This window comes from Pipistrellus hanaki, assembly GCF_964339955.1.
Source record: "Pipistrellus hanaki genome assembly, chromosome: 16".
NCBI classification, from domain to species: Eukaryota; Metazoa; Chordata; class Mammalia; order Chiroptera; family Vespertilionidae; genus Pipistrellus; species Pipistrellus hanaki.
In genome coordinates this window covers 29,095,328-29,113,952 of record NC_140518.1, presented here as the reverse complement: position 1 = coordinate 29,113,952, position 18,625 = coordinate 29,095,328, and the positions used below count along the sequence as shown (strand labels likewise).

Sequence of the window (18,625 nt, the reverse complement as noted above, 5' to 3'; positions counted from 1 at the left end):
ACTTAGCCTCAGTAATCTTTGTGACTTATTCTTAGTACTATAAGTATAGAGTTGTCTTAAGACTGATACTTAATTGTGTTCACATTAACCTGCGCTATCTAATATGGTAGCCAATAGGTACATGTGGCTACTTAAATTAAGATTTACCTTTAATTAAAATTAAATACAGTTAAAATTCAGTAGTTTGGTCACACAGTAGGCACATTTCAAGGGCTCAATAGCCACATGTGGCAATTGGCTACTATACTGGAGAGAGCATACATAATAAAATGTTCCCAGCATTGTAGAAACATTGGACAGCATTAAGCTAGAGATGATTTGTTGTAGAGACCATTCCTTTACTCTCTTTCTTTCTCTTTCTCTGTCAGAGTATTTTATAAAATTTTCAGGAAAGGGGCAACAAAGGTAGAGGAAAATAAATAAAAATTGAAGCAATACATTTTAATATTTTATTAAGTATTTAATAAAGAGATCTAATGGGCACATGTCTTGAACCCATAGATTAAGCAAAATTTGGACATTTAATTCATTAACTATTATCTGCTACCCTGGAAATGAACAATTACTTGATATTTGTGCATATTTGATTTATGTTGGCCATATTGCTCTCATTATTACATGTCTTAGAAAACCTGGTTAGTCTCTTCCCCCCCCTCTTTTTTTATTAAGGTATTATATGTGTACATAACTTACCAATCCCCACCCCACCCCCACTCCCATACATGGTTAGTCTTTATTGCTTTTTTCTTATCATGCTTAATTAGAACAAGAAAAAAGGTTATATTTTTATGAAGTAAAATGTGTATTAATACCATTATTTGGAGATGACATGTGGTTTCAGAATGAAAGTTCCCCTCCCCTTCGATAACTTTTATTGAGATATCAGTCACATACCATACAATTCACCCATTTAAAATGTATAATTCAGTGGTTTTTAGTATAGTCACAAAGTTGTGCAACCATCACCATAATTTTAAAAACACTTCAAAACCTTTAGCTATTTTCCCCTAATTTCCCTCTTTCCTCTTTTCCCCACACACCCTCATGTGCACTTCCCTCTCCCCCCATAATCAGGCAATCATTAATCAGCTCTCAGTCTCTGTAGATTTGCCTATTCTGGACATTTTACATAAATGAGATCATGCAGTATGTGGTCTCTTATGACTGGCTTCTTTTACTTGGCATAGTGTTTGCAAGATTCATTCATGTGAGTCAAAGGTTTTTAAAAGAAATTTGATATTCTGGGTTGATAATATTAATACATGACAAAAATACACCAGTGACTCTTTAAAAATGTATATGGTAATCTTAGGTTTGGATTTGTTTTTTACTTTATTTTTTTCATCTTTCATATAGTTTTTTCTTTTAAAAAATATATTTTTATTGATTTCAAAGAGGAAGAGCGAGAGAGAGATAGAAACATCAATGCTGAGAGAGAATCATTGATTGGCTGCCTCCTGCATGTCCTACACTGGGGATCGAGTCTGCAACCCGGGTATGTGCCCTGACTCAGAATCGAACTGTGACCTCCTGGTTCATAAGTCAATGCTCGACCACTGAGCCATGCAGGCTGGCTAGCCTTCTTTTTTTATTTAAGCATAACAAAATAATCTATAAATCTGAGTGAGAATTCAAAATATTTGGTGATGTACATACCTGTGCAACCGACACCCACATCGAGACATAAATTATTACCAGCGTACCAGAAACCTTCATTGTGCCTCTTTCTAGTCATTAACAACCCCAAAATAATCATAATCCTAACATAAATACAATAGTTTAACTGTTATTAAAGTTTATATAAATGGAGTAATAGAGATATGCTATCTTATATCTGACTTCTTTCACTCAACATTGTGTTTGCAAGATTTATCCACACCAAGGGTCATGCACACTAGTCCGTGCAGTAGTAGTTCGTTCATTGCTATTGCTATATATTATTTTATTCAACAAACAGTTTACAATTTAATTTTTCTTTCAGCTCTTTTTTTTGGCATTGGATAGCTATACAAAAATATTTAGTTATTTTGAAAAGTGCTGTTATGAACATTCTTGAATGTGGCTTTAGGTGACCATCTGGGTGGGTCATGGGGTATGCAGATACACATATGGGGAATATAAATTATTACAGCCACTTAAAATGTCCATTGGTTTCATGAAGACTTTTAAAAGACAGTTAACATGTTAAAATTAACTGTTATAATAGCTATGTAAATAATGAAATATTTAGCCCTTCAAAGATTTATTTTTAAAGAACATATGCCGCATGAGGTAACTGATCCGCTAACAGAAGTCTATTAGTGGTTTCCTCCACCTTCATGAGCAAGCAGTTTTTCTACTGTGATTGTTCAAATTATAGCCCTTTAAAGACCAGAAGTAGAAAATAAAATATTGTACATTTTCTAATTCAATTAAGTAAAAAATATATATTTTCAAGAACTTAAATATTCAATAAAATGAGATTTATCAGGCCTGAGCAGAGATAAGCTGAAAACATTAATAAAATATAACGTAATATAATGTTAATAAATAATATAAAATATCTTCAGTTAATAATGAATTCGCTGCATTAGAGAATGGAACAACATTATTGAAACAGTATAAGACAAGGGAAACCTGAAATTGTACCAATGGAACAAAACCGAAAAATCAAGAAGCTTGTGGTAATCATTTGAGCCTCCATAAGAATTTGCACTGAAAAACAAAAACGCAAACCTAATTCTTATGCTCTACAGAAGTCTTAGACACAAAAGATCCACCCAGATGAGCAAAATGAACCAACAAATAAAACAGAGACAGACTCATAATAGAGAGCAGGCTTACAGATGTCAGAGGGGGTGGGCTGGGTCAGGGGGAGTGGGGGGATTGAGAAATAAACGAACACCCACAAAAAACAAGAGAAAAAGACTCATGGACATGGACAACAGTACAGTGATTGACAGAGGGAGGGATGGAGAAGGCTATAGGATTAGTTCTCAACCTTTCTAATGCCGCGACTCTTTAATACAGTTCTTTATGTTGTGGTGACCCCCAACCATAAAATTATTTTTGTTGCTAACTTCATAACTGTAATTTTGCTATTGTTAATGAATTGTAATGTAAATATCTGTGTTTTCCGATGGTCTTAGGCTCTACAGCAGCAGCTCTCATCGGAAAACACAGATATTTACATTACGAACCTTATTGAAGGGTCGCGGCATTAGAAAGGTTGAAAACCATTGGTATAGGAGCATACTAGTAAATGCTGATGAATGGAGACTTGACTTAGGGTGGTGAACACATATACAGAGTACACTGATGATGAGTTGTAGAATTGTTTACCCTGAAACTATAATTTTGTTAACTAGTGTCACCCCAACAAATTCAATAAAGGGGGGGGAAATAATAAAAATTATTATTCCTTTGTTTCATTTGGAGGGGTTCTATAATCACTAGTGTGCCAAAAAGTGCTAAAAAAGCAAGTGAGTGATAAAATATTAACCCTATGAGGGAAAAGTCTAAACCTAATATGAAAACCACAATTACTAAATAGGTTGGTAATAGTATATTAAATGCTACAAATCTACCACACCTAATTGATAAGAGTACACAAAATTACTTTTGACTAATGCATAACATTTTAAAGAATTCCTATTTGTTTCCTAAAATTTTAAGGGAATCATCAATGAATCTCATTCCAATCTGTCTATCCATAACCAACATACTAAGGAACAGAGCAGTTTTTCTGCTTCATTTATTAAGCCTTCAGAAAGATTAATTGCATCATCTTGGACTGTACCCCACAACAAAGTGTTTCCTTTCTTGCAAATGTTATCCAAATTAATGTCTGTCACAGCATTACTGTAGAATTGATGTTTATGAACTGCAGGCCCTTGACTAAGATGTTCATGGTAAATAGATACTAAATTGGGAAAATGTTTTTGGAGATGAAATGTTAATTCTGCATGTAAATTAATCTGAACTAGTTCCTCTTTACACCCAGATTCTTTACCATCAAAATCAGCAATATTTCCCCCCTAATTTTGCAGTGACCTTGGAACTACTGTAACTGGCATTATTTGTGCTTAGCATATGATCATATTTGCCCATCGTAGTGGTGGAGGTGGTAATGCTGTGGACCAGTAAACTGTTAACAATTAAATCTGTTCCAAATAGTCTCCCAAGAAATACCCTGTGCATATAATATAAAATCCCTGTTATTTGTGCTATATAAGCAGCAATCATTTCCCCTGAAATATCATGTTCTGGGTCTTCAGAGTGTGAACAGGCATTTAGCATTTGTATTCAATTATCTACTGATAGCATTGACTCAGTGTTAAAAACCAGTTTCTACTCTATTTATTTCTATTCTTTTGCTTGTCCCATTCTTTCTGATGGACCATGGGAATCCCCTAAGGAAATGTTTGTTATGAATATCTATATCACAACCGCTTTTAGGATTATGATCATGATCATCATCTTCAATTTCTTTTTTTTTTTTTTTAATTGATTTTTTACAGAGAGAAAGGGCGAGAGATAGAGAGCTAAAAACGTCGATGAGAGAGAAACATCGACCAGTTGCCTCCTGCACACCCCCTACCGGGGATGTGCCCGCAACCAAGGCACATGCCCTTGACCAGAATCGAACCTGGGACCCTTCAGTCCGCAGACCGACGCTCTACCACTGAGCCAAACCAGTTTCGGCAATTTCTTTCTTAAGGTCTCAATATCTGCAGTGTCTTCTGATTGTACCTCACTGCCAGGGCTCCCAGCTGACTGGTTTGCATGGTTAGAATTCACCTCATTGCCAGTCCATCACCATGTTCCCTACTGCTACCAAGACCACTGTTTCTTTCTTCACACTGTTGTCAGTTTCTTCAGATCTGCCTTGCATGGGTTCCTGTGTCTGAAAGTTGCTGTTGTACATATTTGGTTATATTAGTTGCTAATCCATTTAAATGTCACTGCCTCCACTTGGATGGGTTTCACTAAAATATCTGCTTTGAGGACTGGCTACCAAGGTGATGGACCTGCTCTGAGATCTTCTTCCTCTTTCTTATTTCCATTGGGAGAATTAACATTTAATAAAGATGCAGAAGAACTCTGGATAGCTGAGCCTTAATGCTGGTGCAGTATTCCATATTGTCTTAATTAATATTGATGCCAAATACAATGTCTGTTCAGTTTGAACACTTGGCTCAAGGCCTGAGATTGGATTTAGGAGATGTCTAAGTGATACTGGATTCATATTCTTGATGAGTGAAGGAAATAAGTCTATATATATATATATATATATATATATATATATATATATATATATATGACTCAAGGCCTGAGACTGGATTAAGGAGATGGCTAAGTGATACTGATACATATTCTTGATGAGTGAAGGAAATGAGTCATATATATACCAATTACAGTGATTCAGCCCAAATGCTATCATATGCTGAGTTCTCAGATCCCTTCCACTGCCAAAAAATGCAAAATCACTTGGCACTGTTTGATAATCTCAGTATGCAAATTTGGTTCATATATCTGCCTCTTCCACCTTGTTGCTGCTAAGCCAATCTTTAAGTTCTTTTGCAGTGGACGTTTCTGTGACTGATAACATGATTCATTATGGCATACATCATTGACCGGGTGAAGTTGATTTTGTTATATGACTTTGTCCAGCCATTCTCATAGTCAAAGTAGGCTTTCTTTATCAAAGCATAATGTTGTATCCAGTGGTTCTTTCATTGTGTTTCATATTAAGTCAGCCAGTTGCAAGCCACACCCTGTCTTAAGTCCTGATCAGAGAACTTGCTGAAATATCTGATTGCATAGGTCCTAAAAGGGATAATGTGCTGCACAAAAGCAGGGATATACATATTCTAATAATAGATACAATTGTGTTGCAAGTGCTATTAAAAATGTCAGAGTTTTAGGACTTCCATATTCAAAGCAATTTTTCATAAAAGGCCATTTTCCTGACAAAACAATCATACATAAGAAAGCAGTGCAATGATACTTCTATATCACTCATACCACAGAACACCTCAAATATGTTGCTTTCTTGGGTTAATATATTTACTGTACTAGGATGAATATTATGCTTGTAAGCAGAATATAAGGGAAATTGAATTTGAAAAATTTTGCTACACATAAGAGTTTGTCCTTTTCATCTGTACTGCATAAATTAAAACGATCAGGAAATTGAAGATTTCTCCTCAGTCAGATTAGAGTGTGATTTTTTTTCTCTATTGATTTTGTCTTCCTGTACTTTCTTCGTTACACTCTCTTTCTGTAGTCAGAGGTTCTTCTGCTTGATTACTCTTACCTTGCCATGTGGAATCTGTGTTAATAGTAGTACAATGTCTCAAGCTGGCTACAACAGAGCACTTCAACTTTGGGAGTCACTAAGTTAATAAGTAAATACACTACTTGGTTAAGAATCTCCAAATGTAGCATAGATATTGCTTGTGTGTCCAGGAATTGATATAGCAAATATTTTGAAAATATATTTCTTTCTGAGCTGTAGTCATCATCACCACCACCTGTACCTGTATCTTTATTTATTGCTACCCTCAATTCTAGAAGGCTCACCTTCCCTCAAGAAGTAAGACCTTGATGTGACTAGAGATGGTAGAGTGAAAACTTGGATTTTTAAAATGTAAAATATGTTCTTTTGTCATGGAAGAATTGTTGAATTGTCAAGTCTGTCAGTCAATTTAGGATGAATTAACTTTTCCCATAAAAATTTTGTGTTTAGGCTGCTGAAAGCCTTCATAAGACCATTGTTAAGAGGCGAATGTCTCATGTGAGTGGAGGAGGATCCATAGATTTGTCGGACACTGACTCCCTACAGGAATGGATCAACATGACTGGCTTTCTTTGTGCTCTTGGGGGTGTGTGCCTGCAGCAGAGAAGCAATTCTGGCCTAGCAACCTATAGCCCACCCATGGGCCCAGTCAGTGAACGCAAGGGTTCCATGATTTCAGTCATGTCCTCAGAAGGAAACGCAGACACACCCGTCAGCAAATTTATGGATCGACTGCTGTCCTTAATGGTGTGTAACCATGAGAAAGTGGGACTTCAGATAAGGACCAATGTGAAGGATCTGGTGGGTCTGGAATTGAGTCCTGCTCTTTATCCAATGCTATTTAACAAGTTGAAGAACACCATCAGCAAATTCTTTGACTCACAAGGACAGGTAAAGTGTGCTCTGCTTAATTTTTCACCTTTTCCTATGAATAAAGTGATTTATTAAAATAACGAAGCCTTTTATTTATTTAGTAAATTTTGGCATGAACATTTACTCACAGGTTTAAAAAAAAAATAGAAAATTGCATCAAAAAAGAATTCTCTAATGTAGGATCAGTTTGCTTTTTAGGAATTCTAGTGTGTGGGTATGCCTGGGGTTATGAATGTCTTAGGTATGGGTATGAGTGTCTATGCGTGTCTCTGTGCCTGTTTGGATATATGCCTGTGGGTGCATTTCTGCATATGTTTGACATTTAGATCAGGCAGCTTCATCTCTCTCTGATCTGTCTACTTTGCATTGATTCCAGATGTATTTTGTTTCTTGTATAGGTTTTATTGACTGACACCAATACTCAATTTGTAGAGCAAACTATAGCTATAATGAAGAACTTACTAGATAATCATACTGAAGGCAGCTCTGAACACTTGGGGCAAGCTAGCATTGAAACAATGATGTTAAATTTGGTCAGGTAAGCATTCTATTGAAATGTAGCAGGAATACATTGGTATTAGTAGTTATTAGTGAAGTAATTTGCTATCTTTTTCTTTATTGCTCTCAAATTAGGGTGTGAAAAAAATTGTTCTCTAATAAATAAAATAAAATAAAAACCTTGTAGCTTTTATAGTTACTTTTAGTAATTTTACTTAGAGATTAAAGCAATTAGAAAACCTCTTTTGTTTACATCTGATAATTTTTTAAATTTTATTTTCATGTTTCTATGTCCACATAGATATGTCCGTGTGCTTGGGAATATGGTTCATGCGATTCAAATAAAAACGAAACTGTGTCAGTTAGTCGAAGTAATGATGGCAAGGAGAGATGACCTCTCATTTTGTCAAGAGATGAAATTTAGGTGAGTCCTTAAGAGAACAATGCAGGATCTTCTAAATCTTATTATGTTAAATGAAGTACAGGAAAATCGTAGGTACCGGTCATTATGGGAATCGGGGGTGGAAGGTGGGAAAGGGGCATTTTACATGTCAGTTTTTCTCCATGTCTTTTTAAATTTCCCAAAGCTTTGTGTCCATGACAATGCTCCCTTTTTCAAAAATTATACTAACCTTGAGCTAAGAATTTGATTCTGTTTCCAAACTGATACATAGTCAGCTAACTAACATGGAGGGTCAGTATCCAAGTCCCTTCAGTTAGATTTGTGAGAGCAATATCTCTTTTAGAAACTTGTCCTGTTGCCTGGGTGATTTGGCACATTGCACTATTTAAAAAGATGTATGTTTGACTTTTAAAAATTTGTTTGCTTTTTTTCTCTCTCTACCATTCTATAGGAATAAGATGGTAGAATACTTGACAGACTGGGTTATGGGAACATCAAATCAAGCAGCAGATGATGATGTAAAATGTCTTACAAGGTAAAAAAAAAAAAAGAGAATGACCTTAAGTATCAGCAGGTTTATTCTAGGCATTGGTACTACTTCATTATAACTATTATACATATAGTTTATGTGTATTGAAATTATTTTTCTGAATTTCAAGCTCTTGCATTTGAATTATATACTTTCTTTTAACTAAAAGACTTACAGTAAAAAAAAAATTGTGAGTGTTTTATGGTTGGAAAGTTAGTGTTGCATATTTTTGAAGGATAGTGTACAATTATTGGAAAATAAAATATGTAAAGCCTTAAATTGTATTTATTTTATGGTCAGATAAAAATCTTGTAGCTTTTATAGTTACTTTTATGTAACTATAAAACTGAAAGGTTAGAGCATTTAGAAAATCTCTTGTTTACATCTGATAAATGTATTATTTGTTAATGTATTAGTTGTTTTGAGTTGTTTTAAAGCTAATTAAGTTTGCTCTAATGACAGGTATTTATTGCCACATATTAGAAAATAGTTAATCACTGTGAATTGCATAATAACCATTTACATGTATTACTTTGGCCAGGCTTGGTTTTGAAGTGCATTCTCTTGATTTAAGGTAGTCATTTTGCCAAGATTACTTTGTAGAAAGTTATTGTCACCTTCTCCTAAACTTGAAATGTTTTTGTATTCTGGAGTCTGCATATTAACTCAAATCATTTAGCTTGTCCTAATAATTAGTTTAATGAAATAGGTAGCTCCTAAAGTTTATGTCTGTTTGGAAGAAATGTATTTGAGGGGATGGTGGAGTGGAAGAATTGAAAAACTTACTATGGTCTTTAAATATTTTTTTCCTCAGAGATTTGGACCAGGCAAGCATGGAAGCAGTAGTTTCACTCCTGGCTGGCCTTCCGCTGCAGCCTGAGGAAGGAGATGGTGTGGAACTAATGGAAGCCAAATCACAGTTATTTCTTAAGTAAATTTCTGTTACCAAAAACACAAAGCAAAAAACAAAGTCCTACACAGTCAAACAAAGTGTGATCAAAGAGATAAATGGTTATATTTAGAACACAGACATCATTGCTTTGGTATTATGGCCATCAACTGCTGTCTCATAAAATGTAACGCATGAAGCAATATTTCCTGTGTCAGGAGTGGGATAGGAAAACAACTGCGTTTTGTGGTTTTTAAAGAAAATTACTGACCAGTGAATTTTTATTGGCAGTAAAACCCACATCGCCTGTTTGGACCGCTAATTTTATATGCTAAGCATTAAACGTGATGTGCTTACATTGCATCTATTTGGAATATATACTGGGCTCTGTCAGGGTAAAATCATATGCAACAGAGCACACTTCATAACGATCCACATTAGCTGATTACTCCAAGTCTGGGGAGGAGCAGATACTCAAGACCCACTCGTAAAATACACGTGTTGATTTCAGAATGTCTGAATAGTTTTCCGGTTGATTTGGCCTTCACTGTATAAGGGTCAGTCTTTTTATTTCTCAGGTATTTCACGTTGTTTATGAACCTTTTGAATGACTGTAGTGAAGTTGAAGATGAAAATGCACAAACAGGTGGCAGGAAACGTGGCATGTCTCGGAGGCTGGCATCACTCAGGCACTGTACAGTCCTTGCAATGTCAAACTTACTCAATGCTAACGTGGACAGTGGCCTCATGCATTCCATAGGTGAGATAAAATGAGAGCATATAGAAATTTGAAACTTACAGAATTGGCATATAAGACCAGTAAAATTATTTCTGCAAGGTCATGTTAGTAAATTTGCATCTATCTGTTCATATCAGGTTTAGGTTATCACAAAGATCTCCAGACAAGAGCTACATTTATGGAAGTTCTGACTAAAATCCTTCAACAAGGCACAGAATTTGACACACTTGCTGAAACGGTGTTGACAGACCGCTTTGAGAGACTGGTGGAGCTGGTCACGATGATGGGTGATCAGGGAGAGCTCCCTATAGCGATGGCCCTGGCCAATGTGGTTCCTTGCTCTCAGTGGGTAAGTGCATTGAAGGTGGAAAAGGAAAGTGCCTGCCACATAGCAGATGGTTCAGAATTCATTTGTTCAGTGAATGTTTATTGAACGAATTGCTAAAACTTTAGAGCTGCAAGAGACTTGAGATATTATTTGAGTATGTTTCAGCTGTGGGGAAGTGGTTGGAGCTTGGTCTTCAGTAGTATTCTTACCTTAAGTATTCAGGATCTTATTAATCCTCACACTTAAAGTAAAATGCAAACTCCTGACCTGTCCTACTAAAAAACTGTATTTAAACACTGATGAAAAGAAAATTAAAACCACTGCTCTGGTGTCTTCATATACTAACTGAAATAATTAGTGTAAATCTCATATTTACTTGTTAATAATGATAGAACTAGAATTCAAGGCTTGTGCCTATTTACTGTCCCCAATTCATGACTTTTTTTTTTTTAATAATGCATTGTATAATTTTTTTAAAATTTAAGCACTCTTATTTGCATTTGAAATTCTGATGGTGCATGTTTTATTTATATTTTATTTTTTAATATATTTTTTATTGATTTCAGAGAGGGAGTGGTAGATAGAAACAGCAATGATGAAAGAGAATCATTGATCAGCTGCCTCCTGCATGCCCTCTGCTGGGGATCGAGCCTGCAACTTGGGCATGTGCCCTTGATTGGAATTAAACCCAGGACCCTTCAGTCTGTAGGCTGACACTATACACTGAGCCAAACCCTCTAGGGCTGATGTTGCATATTTTAAACACTGAAAACATAATGTGGCTATTTGAATTCTTAATAAAAATTTTCCTAAAACCATATCATTTTTAATAATATATGCTAAAAATTTGGGAAGGAATTCCCTTTCCATGTTAAAAAGCTGCTTAGTTTATATTGTACCAAAAATGATTTCAGTTTAGTAAGTTATAACTAATAAGGCAGTCTGTCATTGCCTGTAAAGTTCTGCTATAAAAAGCTATAGGATCTCATTCTTCATACTCTGGCCTGAAAGGCTCTACCCTACCTGGCCCTACCTCATCTCTGACATCATCATATGCCATTTTCCTTCTTGCTCACCAAACTTAATCCACACTGGCCATGAGCTATGTTTGGGTTGTTTCCACCCTGCAGCACTCTCACTGCTGCTGCTACCTCTACTGCTTGCAGTGCTTCTTCCCTGATCTCTTAAATGGCCGATTTCCTGTTCTTCAAGTTTAAGTTCAGGTGTACTTTCTTAGCCACGACTTTTCTGAGCATCCAATCAAAACCACACCACAGTCATTCTGTCACATTACCTTGTTATATTTTCTTGGCAGCATTTATTCACGTTGTGAAATTAATGTGTTTGAGAATTTATTCTAAGTCTACTAGAATGTGAGCTCCACGACAGCAGAGACCTTGTCCTCTGTTCATTCTAAGCCTCTTCCCAGAATGTGTGATTAAACAATGACTTATCATCACATCATTTTTCTTTAGTATACCCCAAAATACTTTACCAGAGCCAATCATGAGGGTTATCATTTAAGTACTAGGTAGGAATTAGCCCTTCTCCCTCACTTTGTACATAATTCTTGCTAGTCTTTTGGTTCTGCATGTACCAGGTCTATTTCCTGATTTCCTCCTGCAAATCTTGTAGTCTTTTCATTTTTGTTGTTTCTCTGGCCCATATTCAGGTTTCACTGAGTTTCTCTGACCATATGAGAGCTCTTGTGGTCATGTGACCAAAGTCTTGTTCTTGCTCACTGTTTTCCTGAGAAAAATCATCTGTGCATATCAAGCCAAATGCTTTGCCATCATCTTCTATTATTAGGCATATAGGAATAGTCATCTATTATAGACATATTAGAGGCCTGGTGCACAAATTTGTGTACGGGCACCCGTAGTCCAGTGCCACCTGCAGCTTCTACCTGCTGCTCCCACTCATCCGGCCCCACTGCACCTGCCGTGGGCTCACGCCCAGTCAGTCCCAATCAATCAGGAGAGGCTTGCACTGCCGCAGTAGCATTCGCCAGCCTGAGCCCTGCGTCTGGCACCCTCCCGAGGGGAGTGGCCTGCGGGATTGGGCTGAAACCGGCTCTCTGATATCCCCTAAGGGGTCCTGGATTGTGAGAGGGTGCAGGTCAGGCCGAGGGATCCCACCAGTGCACAGTCGGTCTGGAGAGGGATGGGGGAGGACTCCAGGGCATTCAGCCCCATCTCACCCAGTCCTAATAGGGGCCAGCTGGGGAGGGATGCAGGAAGTTGGCCAGCTAGGGAGGAAGGGTTCCAGGTTGTGTCTGGCCCATCTCACTTAGTCCTAATCGTCCAGACCCCAGCAGCAAGCTAATCTACTGGTCGGAGCATCTGCCCCCTTGTGGTCAGTGCATGTCATAGCAACTGGTTGACCAGTCGACTGCCTCATGGTGGTCAATGCATGTCATAGTGAGCGGTTGAGTAGCCTTAGCATATTGTTAGCAGTTAAACTTTGATTTGTTGAACAGTTGACCAGTTACCGGATGACCAGACACTTAGCATATTAGGCTTTTAATATATAGGATGAGCACAAATAAATGTTAGGAGGAAAATTAATCAGTCACCATTTATCTCGGTTCAGTGTGTGGTTGTCAATTTTGGATTTGCCTTTCAGTTTCCTGCATAAAAGAAAATAGCATTATCCACCCTAACACAATTTGTTTTGTTCTCAGGATGAACTAGCTCGAGTTCTAGTGACTCTATTTGATTCTCGGCATTTACTCTACCAACTGCTCTGGAACATGTTTTCTAAGGAAGTAGAATTGGCAGACTCCATGCAGACTCTTTTTCGAGGGAACAGCTTAGCTAGTAAAATAATGACCTTCTGTTTCAAGGTTTGTATTCATTCATCTTTTTCTTATGTGAAGGTATGGCAATGATTTTCTACAGAATGTACAGAGCAAATATTCTCTTTAATGCAAGGTACTTGAATCAGGCATAATAAATTCCTACTTGTGTATTTCTTTAGGTATATGGTGCTACCTACCTACAAAAACTCCTGGATCCTTTATTACGAATTGTGATCACATCCTCTGATTGGCAACTTGTTAGCTTTGAAGTGGATCCTACCAGGTTTGTCATCTTTCATCTACAACTGCTCTTCATTTTTCCCCCTACCACTACAATGAGGCACTGTACAATGTCATGCCCTCGCAATTTCTCCCCTTGATTCTTAAGATTAGTCTTTAGTCTGGCTGGTGTGGCTAAGTGGTTGAGCGTCGATCTGTGAATCAGGAGGCCATGGTTCGGTCCCCTGTCAGGGTCAGGGCACATGCCTGGGTTGCAGACTTGATCCCTAGTAGGAGATGTGCAGGAGGCTGCCAATCACTGATTCTCATCATTGATGTTTCTATCTCTCTTTCCCTCTCCTGCTTTGAAATTGTTAAGAATATATTTTTAAAAATTAGTCTTTAATTATGGAAGTTATATGAAAATACTTTTTCTTAAAAAACAATTGCAGTTATCATTATACCATCTTGGAGATTTAGCACTGTTACTTTAATCTGTTTTTCTGTCCTTTTTCAATGCATTGGCATATGTAGCTGTAGAAACTGTATGTTATCATGTGAGTGCTTAATATAAATGGTAGCATATTACTACATGGTTTTGCAACTTAATCTTTTTAATTGCAGGATTCTGAAGCGCCGACTTAAGTGTCTTAATCATTTATGTAATATGTAAATTAGTATATAAGTAAAAATTACTAATTAAGAGACTGAAAATAAGAATTCAATACTTACTTGGTAACTGTGCTAGTTTTTAAGGAGACAAAGAGTACTTCCTTCCTTAAGGAGTTTACAGTTTAGTAGGAGATAAGACATAATGTAGTTAAGAGTAAGTTTCATAGGGAATGTGTTTTGGGAGTTCAGATTATGCAAGTTGGGGAGCCCGAGGAAAGCTTTGTGGATTTGTTAGCCCTTGGGTGAAATTTAAACCCAATAAATAGGCAGAATTATTACTCCCGGCTTATTGATGAAAAAAATTGAGGCCCAGGAAAGTTAAATGTCTTGAACAAGGCCATAGAGATCAGAGTGGTAGAAGTGAAATGTGTAATGCATTTTATAAGTAGCATTTCACATAAAGTAAACAGATCAGTCTTTCCTGGGTAAACCTGACACAAAAATAAGCCTGTTTTCTGAATTTCTGCCTTAAATCACAACACCAAGACTTTAGAGATCAGATTGAATTAGCAAGCCTGATTGAATGGGGGCAGTAATGGAGTTTACCAGGCAAATGGAGACATCAGAGGTCACCAGAACGGCGTGATTGGACAGTGATGGTGCCATTGACAGCATGGGGAGCAGCACAGGGTGAGACAGAGTAGGAGAAAAGATCAGTTAATTTTGGGCAAACTGAATTTTAGATACTGGAGGGAGGGACACCTAGTGGTTAGAAATATCAGGGTGGATATGAAAGGCAGTTCAAAATAGGGGAAACGAATGACCACAAAATACATGAAAGCACTTCTGACTTTACCAGAAGTCATGGAAATAAAAGTTAAAAAACATGAGATGCCTTTCCTACTTACTAGATTGGGAAAAAAATTAAAAATCACATACTAAATTTGTAAGAATATAATAAGAATTTTAATACACCATTTGCAAAATTTCTTTTTTTATAGTTGGCTTGTTCAAATCAAGATGCCAACAAAGTCCAAACATTGTATTTGCCTGATTTGGCTGACTATCTCTTAAAGAGTCTCTTTTAAGGAGTGTTTTTAACTTTTTTTTTTTTTTTTGTAGGTTAGAACAGTCAGAGAGCCTTGAGGATAACCAGCGAAACCTCCTTCAGATGACTGAAAAGTTCTTCCAGGCCATCATCAGTTCCTCCTCAGAATTTCCCCCTCAGCTTCGAAGTGTGTGCCACTGTTTATACCAGGTATGCTTAAGGTTAGATACCATTATTGATCCAAAGCTAAATTAAAAAGAATGCTTTACCAAAGAGGAATTTAGCTTTTGATAGTGGGTCATTAATAATACTGAGTCAAATTAGATGAGTAAACATTAAAAATTGTTGGAATTGGCTTTGAAAATAACAAATATCAGGAGACAGTTTTAAGTATTTTAATGAGGTATTTTAAAATAATCATTTTTTCTTATATTGAGAGCAAGTTTAAGATGCACCAGGTCTATTGGGTATAGTGAATGTGGTTGAAATGAGATATATTAAGCAATTTTGTTTGTTTGCTATCTTTTGCCTGTATTACTCATAGGGGCTTTAACATATGAAACAGGTGTACTATCTGCTTTTTGCATTGTGAGGCTTGATCTATCATTTTGATTTCTTTATTAAAATGGAATGCTTGCCCGGCTGGCATGGCTCAATGGTAGAGCACCAATCTATGAACCAGGAGGTCACAGTTCTATTCCCAGTCAGGGCATATGCCTGGGTTGTGGGCTTGAATCCCCAGTGTGGGGCATGTAGGAGGAAGGCGATTAATGATTATCTCTCAACATTGATGTTTCTCTCTCTCTCTCTCTCTCTCTCTCTCTCTCTCTCTCTCTCTCTCTCCTTCCTCTCTGAAATCAATAATAAAACTATATTTTTAAAAAAGATAAAATGTTTTTGTATCATTTTCCCAGGAAAGACTTATCTGTTTAAGTGAAATGCTACTTAGAAAATACGTTGTACCATCTTTTAGATCAAATTACTAGATTTTTTTAACACTAGCACTATAAGTAATTGCCTCTAAGTTCAGATGGCCACAGTCATTTCTGCTTGTTGAGGAAATTAGGTCTTTATTCTTCCATCGTTTCCACTTTGTTTTTGAACTGCAAATGCATTCATTCCAAAGGAGATAAATGCAAATCCACTTAGCCTGTTTAAACTGTGATTCTGGAAGAAACATTAATAGGTCTAGAGTTAGGGAATCCTGGAGAAAGAATTTCTGCTCCTACCAAAACCCATGCCTTTCTCCTTTAATCCTCAACCGAGGGTATGCTTTTATTGATTTTAGAGAGAGAGGAAGGGGGAGAGAGTATGAAACATTGATGTGAGAGAGAAACATTGATTGGTTGCCTCCCACACTTGCCCTGTCTGGGTGTCAAACCTGCAACCTAGATATGTTCCCTGACCAGAATCAAACCTCATCCTTTTGGTGTACAGACAGCGCTCCAACCCAGCGGTCACTAACCTTTCGGACCTCACCGACCGCTGCTTCAAAGGTTTCCTTAAACCAGCAGTTGCCAAACTTTCGGGCTTCATGGACCACCAGTGATCCGTGGACCACCGGTTGGCGATTGCTGCTCCAACCAACTGAGGTATCCGGCCAGGGCCAAATCCTATGCCTTGTGTCTTCCTTTTAACACGTTAAGCGCCCAGCCTGTTTTGTCTTCCGGACGGAAAGTATAGTGTCAGTCCCCGGTGACTGACAGGGCGCTTAATGTGTTAAGAGTCATCCTCATCCATTTGTTTTTTAGTGTACAACTTTAGTTGCTTAAAGGCATTAGCAAGATCACCAAAATTACCATTTTCAGGCTTTATTTATGTCAGACAAAAATAGAGTTTAAGCCAAAAATAGTAAAAAGGGCCAAAAAGGTCATTATGTAATGATAAAAGGTTCAATGCATCAAGAAGATATAGTAATTGTATATTTATGTACATTGGAGTACCTTAATATATAAAGCAAAAATTAACAGAGCTAAATGGAAAAATAAACAGTAAAACAATAATAGCTGGGTAATTTATCCCACTCTCAACAATGGATAAATCATCTATAGAATCAATAAGGAAACAGCAGACCTCACAAATATATATAGAACATTCTGTCCAATGACAGCACAATACACATTCTTTTAAAGACACAGAATATTTTCTGGGATAGATTATATGTTAGGCCACTAAACAAGTTTTAGCAAATTCAAGATTGAAATCATACTGAGCAAGTATCTCTTTTGACCACAATGACGTGAAACTCAAAATAAATAAATATGAGGAAAACTGGAAAATTTATGAACACATAGAAATTAACATTCTCCTGAACAATCAGTAGATCAAAGAAGAAATTAAAGGGGAAATAAAGCTTCTTGAGATAAATGAGAACAGAAACACAACATAATAAAACTTGTGGGATGCAGCAAAAGCAGTTCTAAGAGAGAAATGCATAGCAATAAATACCTTCATTAAAAAAGCAAGAAAGATCCCAAATAACCTAACTCTTTACCTTTAGGAACTAAAAATGGGGCCTTTGGGAAATATTTAGGTAATTAGGGTGGAACCCTCATGAATGACATTAATGCTTTTATAAAAAAGACCCCAGAAATCTCCCTTGCCCCTTCCATCATATGAGGACACAGTGGATGAATGGATGAAGTGTTTGTATATATAGTAGAATATTATCAACAATAAAAAGTGAGGAAATCCTACCATTTATGATAACTTGGATGACCTTTGAAGGCATTATGCTAAGTAAAATAAGTCAGATAGAAAAGACAGATACTGTATGATCTCACTTATATGTGGAATCTAAAAAAATAAACACGATAAAGAGATCAGACTTGTGAGGGGGAATTGGAATTAAATGGTCAAAGGTACAAATGTTTAGTCATAAGATAAATAAGTACTAGGGATATATGGCACAACATGATGACTAAGATAATACTGCTGCATGATATATAGGAGAGTTTTAAGAGTAAACCCTAGGAGTTCTCATCCCAAGGAGAAATTTTTTTCCTTTCTTCTTTATATTGTATCTGTATGAGAAGATGGATGCTAGTTGAACCTAAATCAAACCATTACGCTGTATGCCTTAAACTTATACAGTTGTTTCTCAATAATATTTGGGAAGGGCGTATAATATGTTTGTGGCAGGTTTTCCCAGGATAGAGTAATTTCTTTATTTTATGTAGAATGCTACTTATAAAATACTAGAGGTCTGATGCACGAAATTTGTGCAAGAGTAGACCTTCCTTCCTCCAGCTGCTGGCATCGGCTTCCCTCTGGTACCTGGGACCTGGGCTTCCCTCCAGCAGTTCCAGCTTTGTCTGAAAGGTCGTCTGGGAGGACGTCCAGTCTAATTAGCATATTACTCTTTTATTATTATAGATATTGCATCGTTCAGAACAAATTTTTAGTCT

The 18,625-nt window shown here is 36.8% G+C and overlaps 1 protein-coding gene across 10 annotated transcripts in view; it reads left to right on the top strand.

Moving 5' to 3' along the window:
- Positions 1–18,625, top strand: part of NF1 (neurofibromin 1) — a 222,318-nt gene that overhangs the window by 100,605 nt on the left and 103,088 nt on the right. For all 10 annotated transcript variants that reach the window (XM_084862720.1, XM_084862719.1, XM_084862717.1 and 7 more), the window contains 10 exons: positions 6,731–7,171; positions 7,552–7,691; positions 7,953–8,075; positions 8,506–8,589; positions 9,398–9,514; positions 10,051–10,232; positions 10,349–10,560; positions 13,223–13,384; positions 13,519–13,622; positions 15,293–15,428. In XM_084862720.1, the coding sequence (XP_084718846.1) occupies positions 6,731–7,171; positions 7,552–7,691; positions 7,953–8,075; positions 8,506–8,589; positions 9,398–9,514; positions 10,051–10,232; positions 10,349–10,560; positions 13,223–13,384; positions 13,519–13,622; positions 15,293–15,428 (1,701 nt within the window). The remainder of the gene's footprint in view (positions 1–6,730; positions 7,172–7,551; positions 7,692–7,952; positions 8,076–8,505; positions 8,590–9,397; positions 9,515–10,050; positions 10,233–10,348; positions 10,561–13,222; positions 13,385–13,518; positions 13,623–15,292; positions 15,429–18,625) is intronic.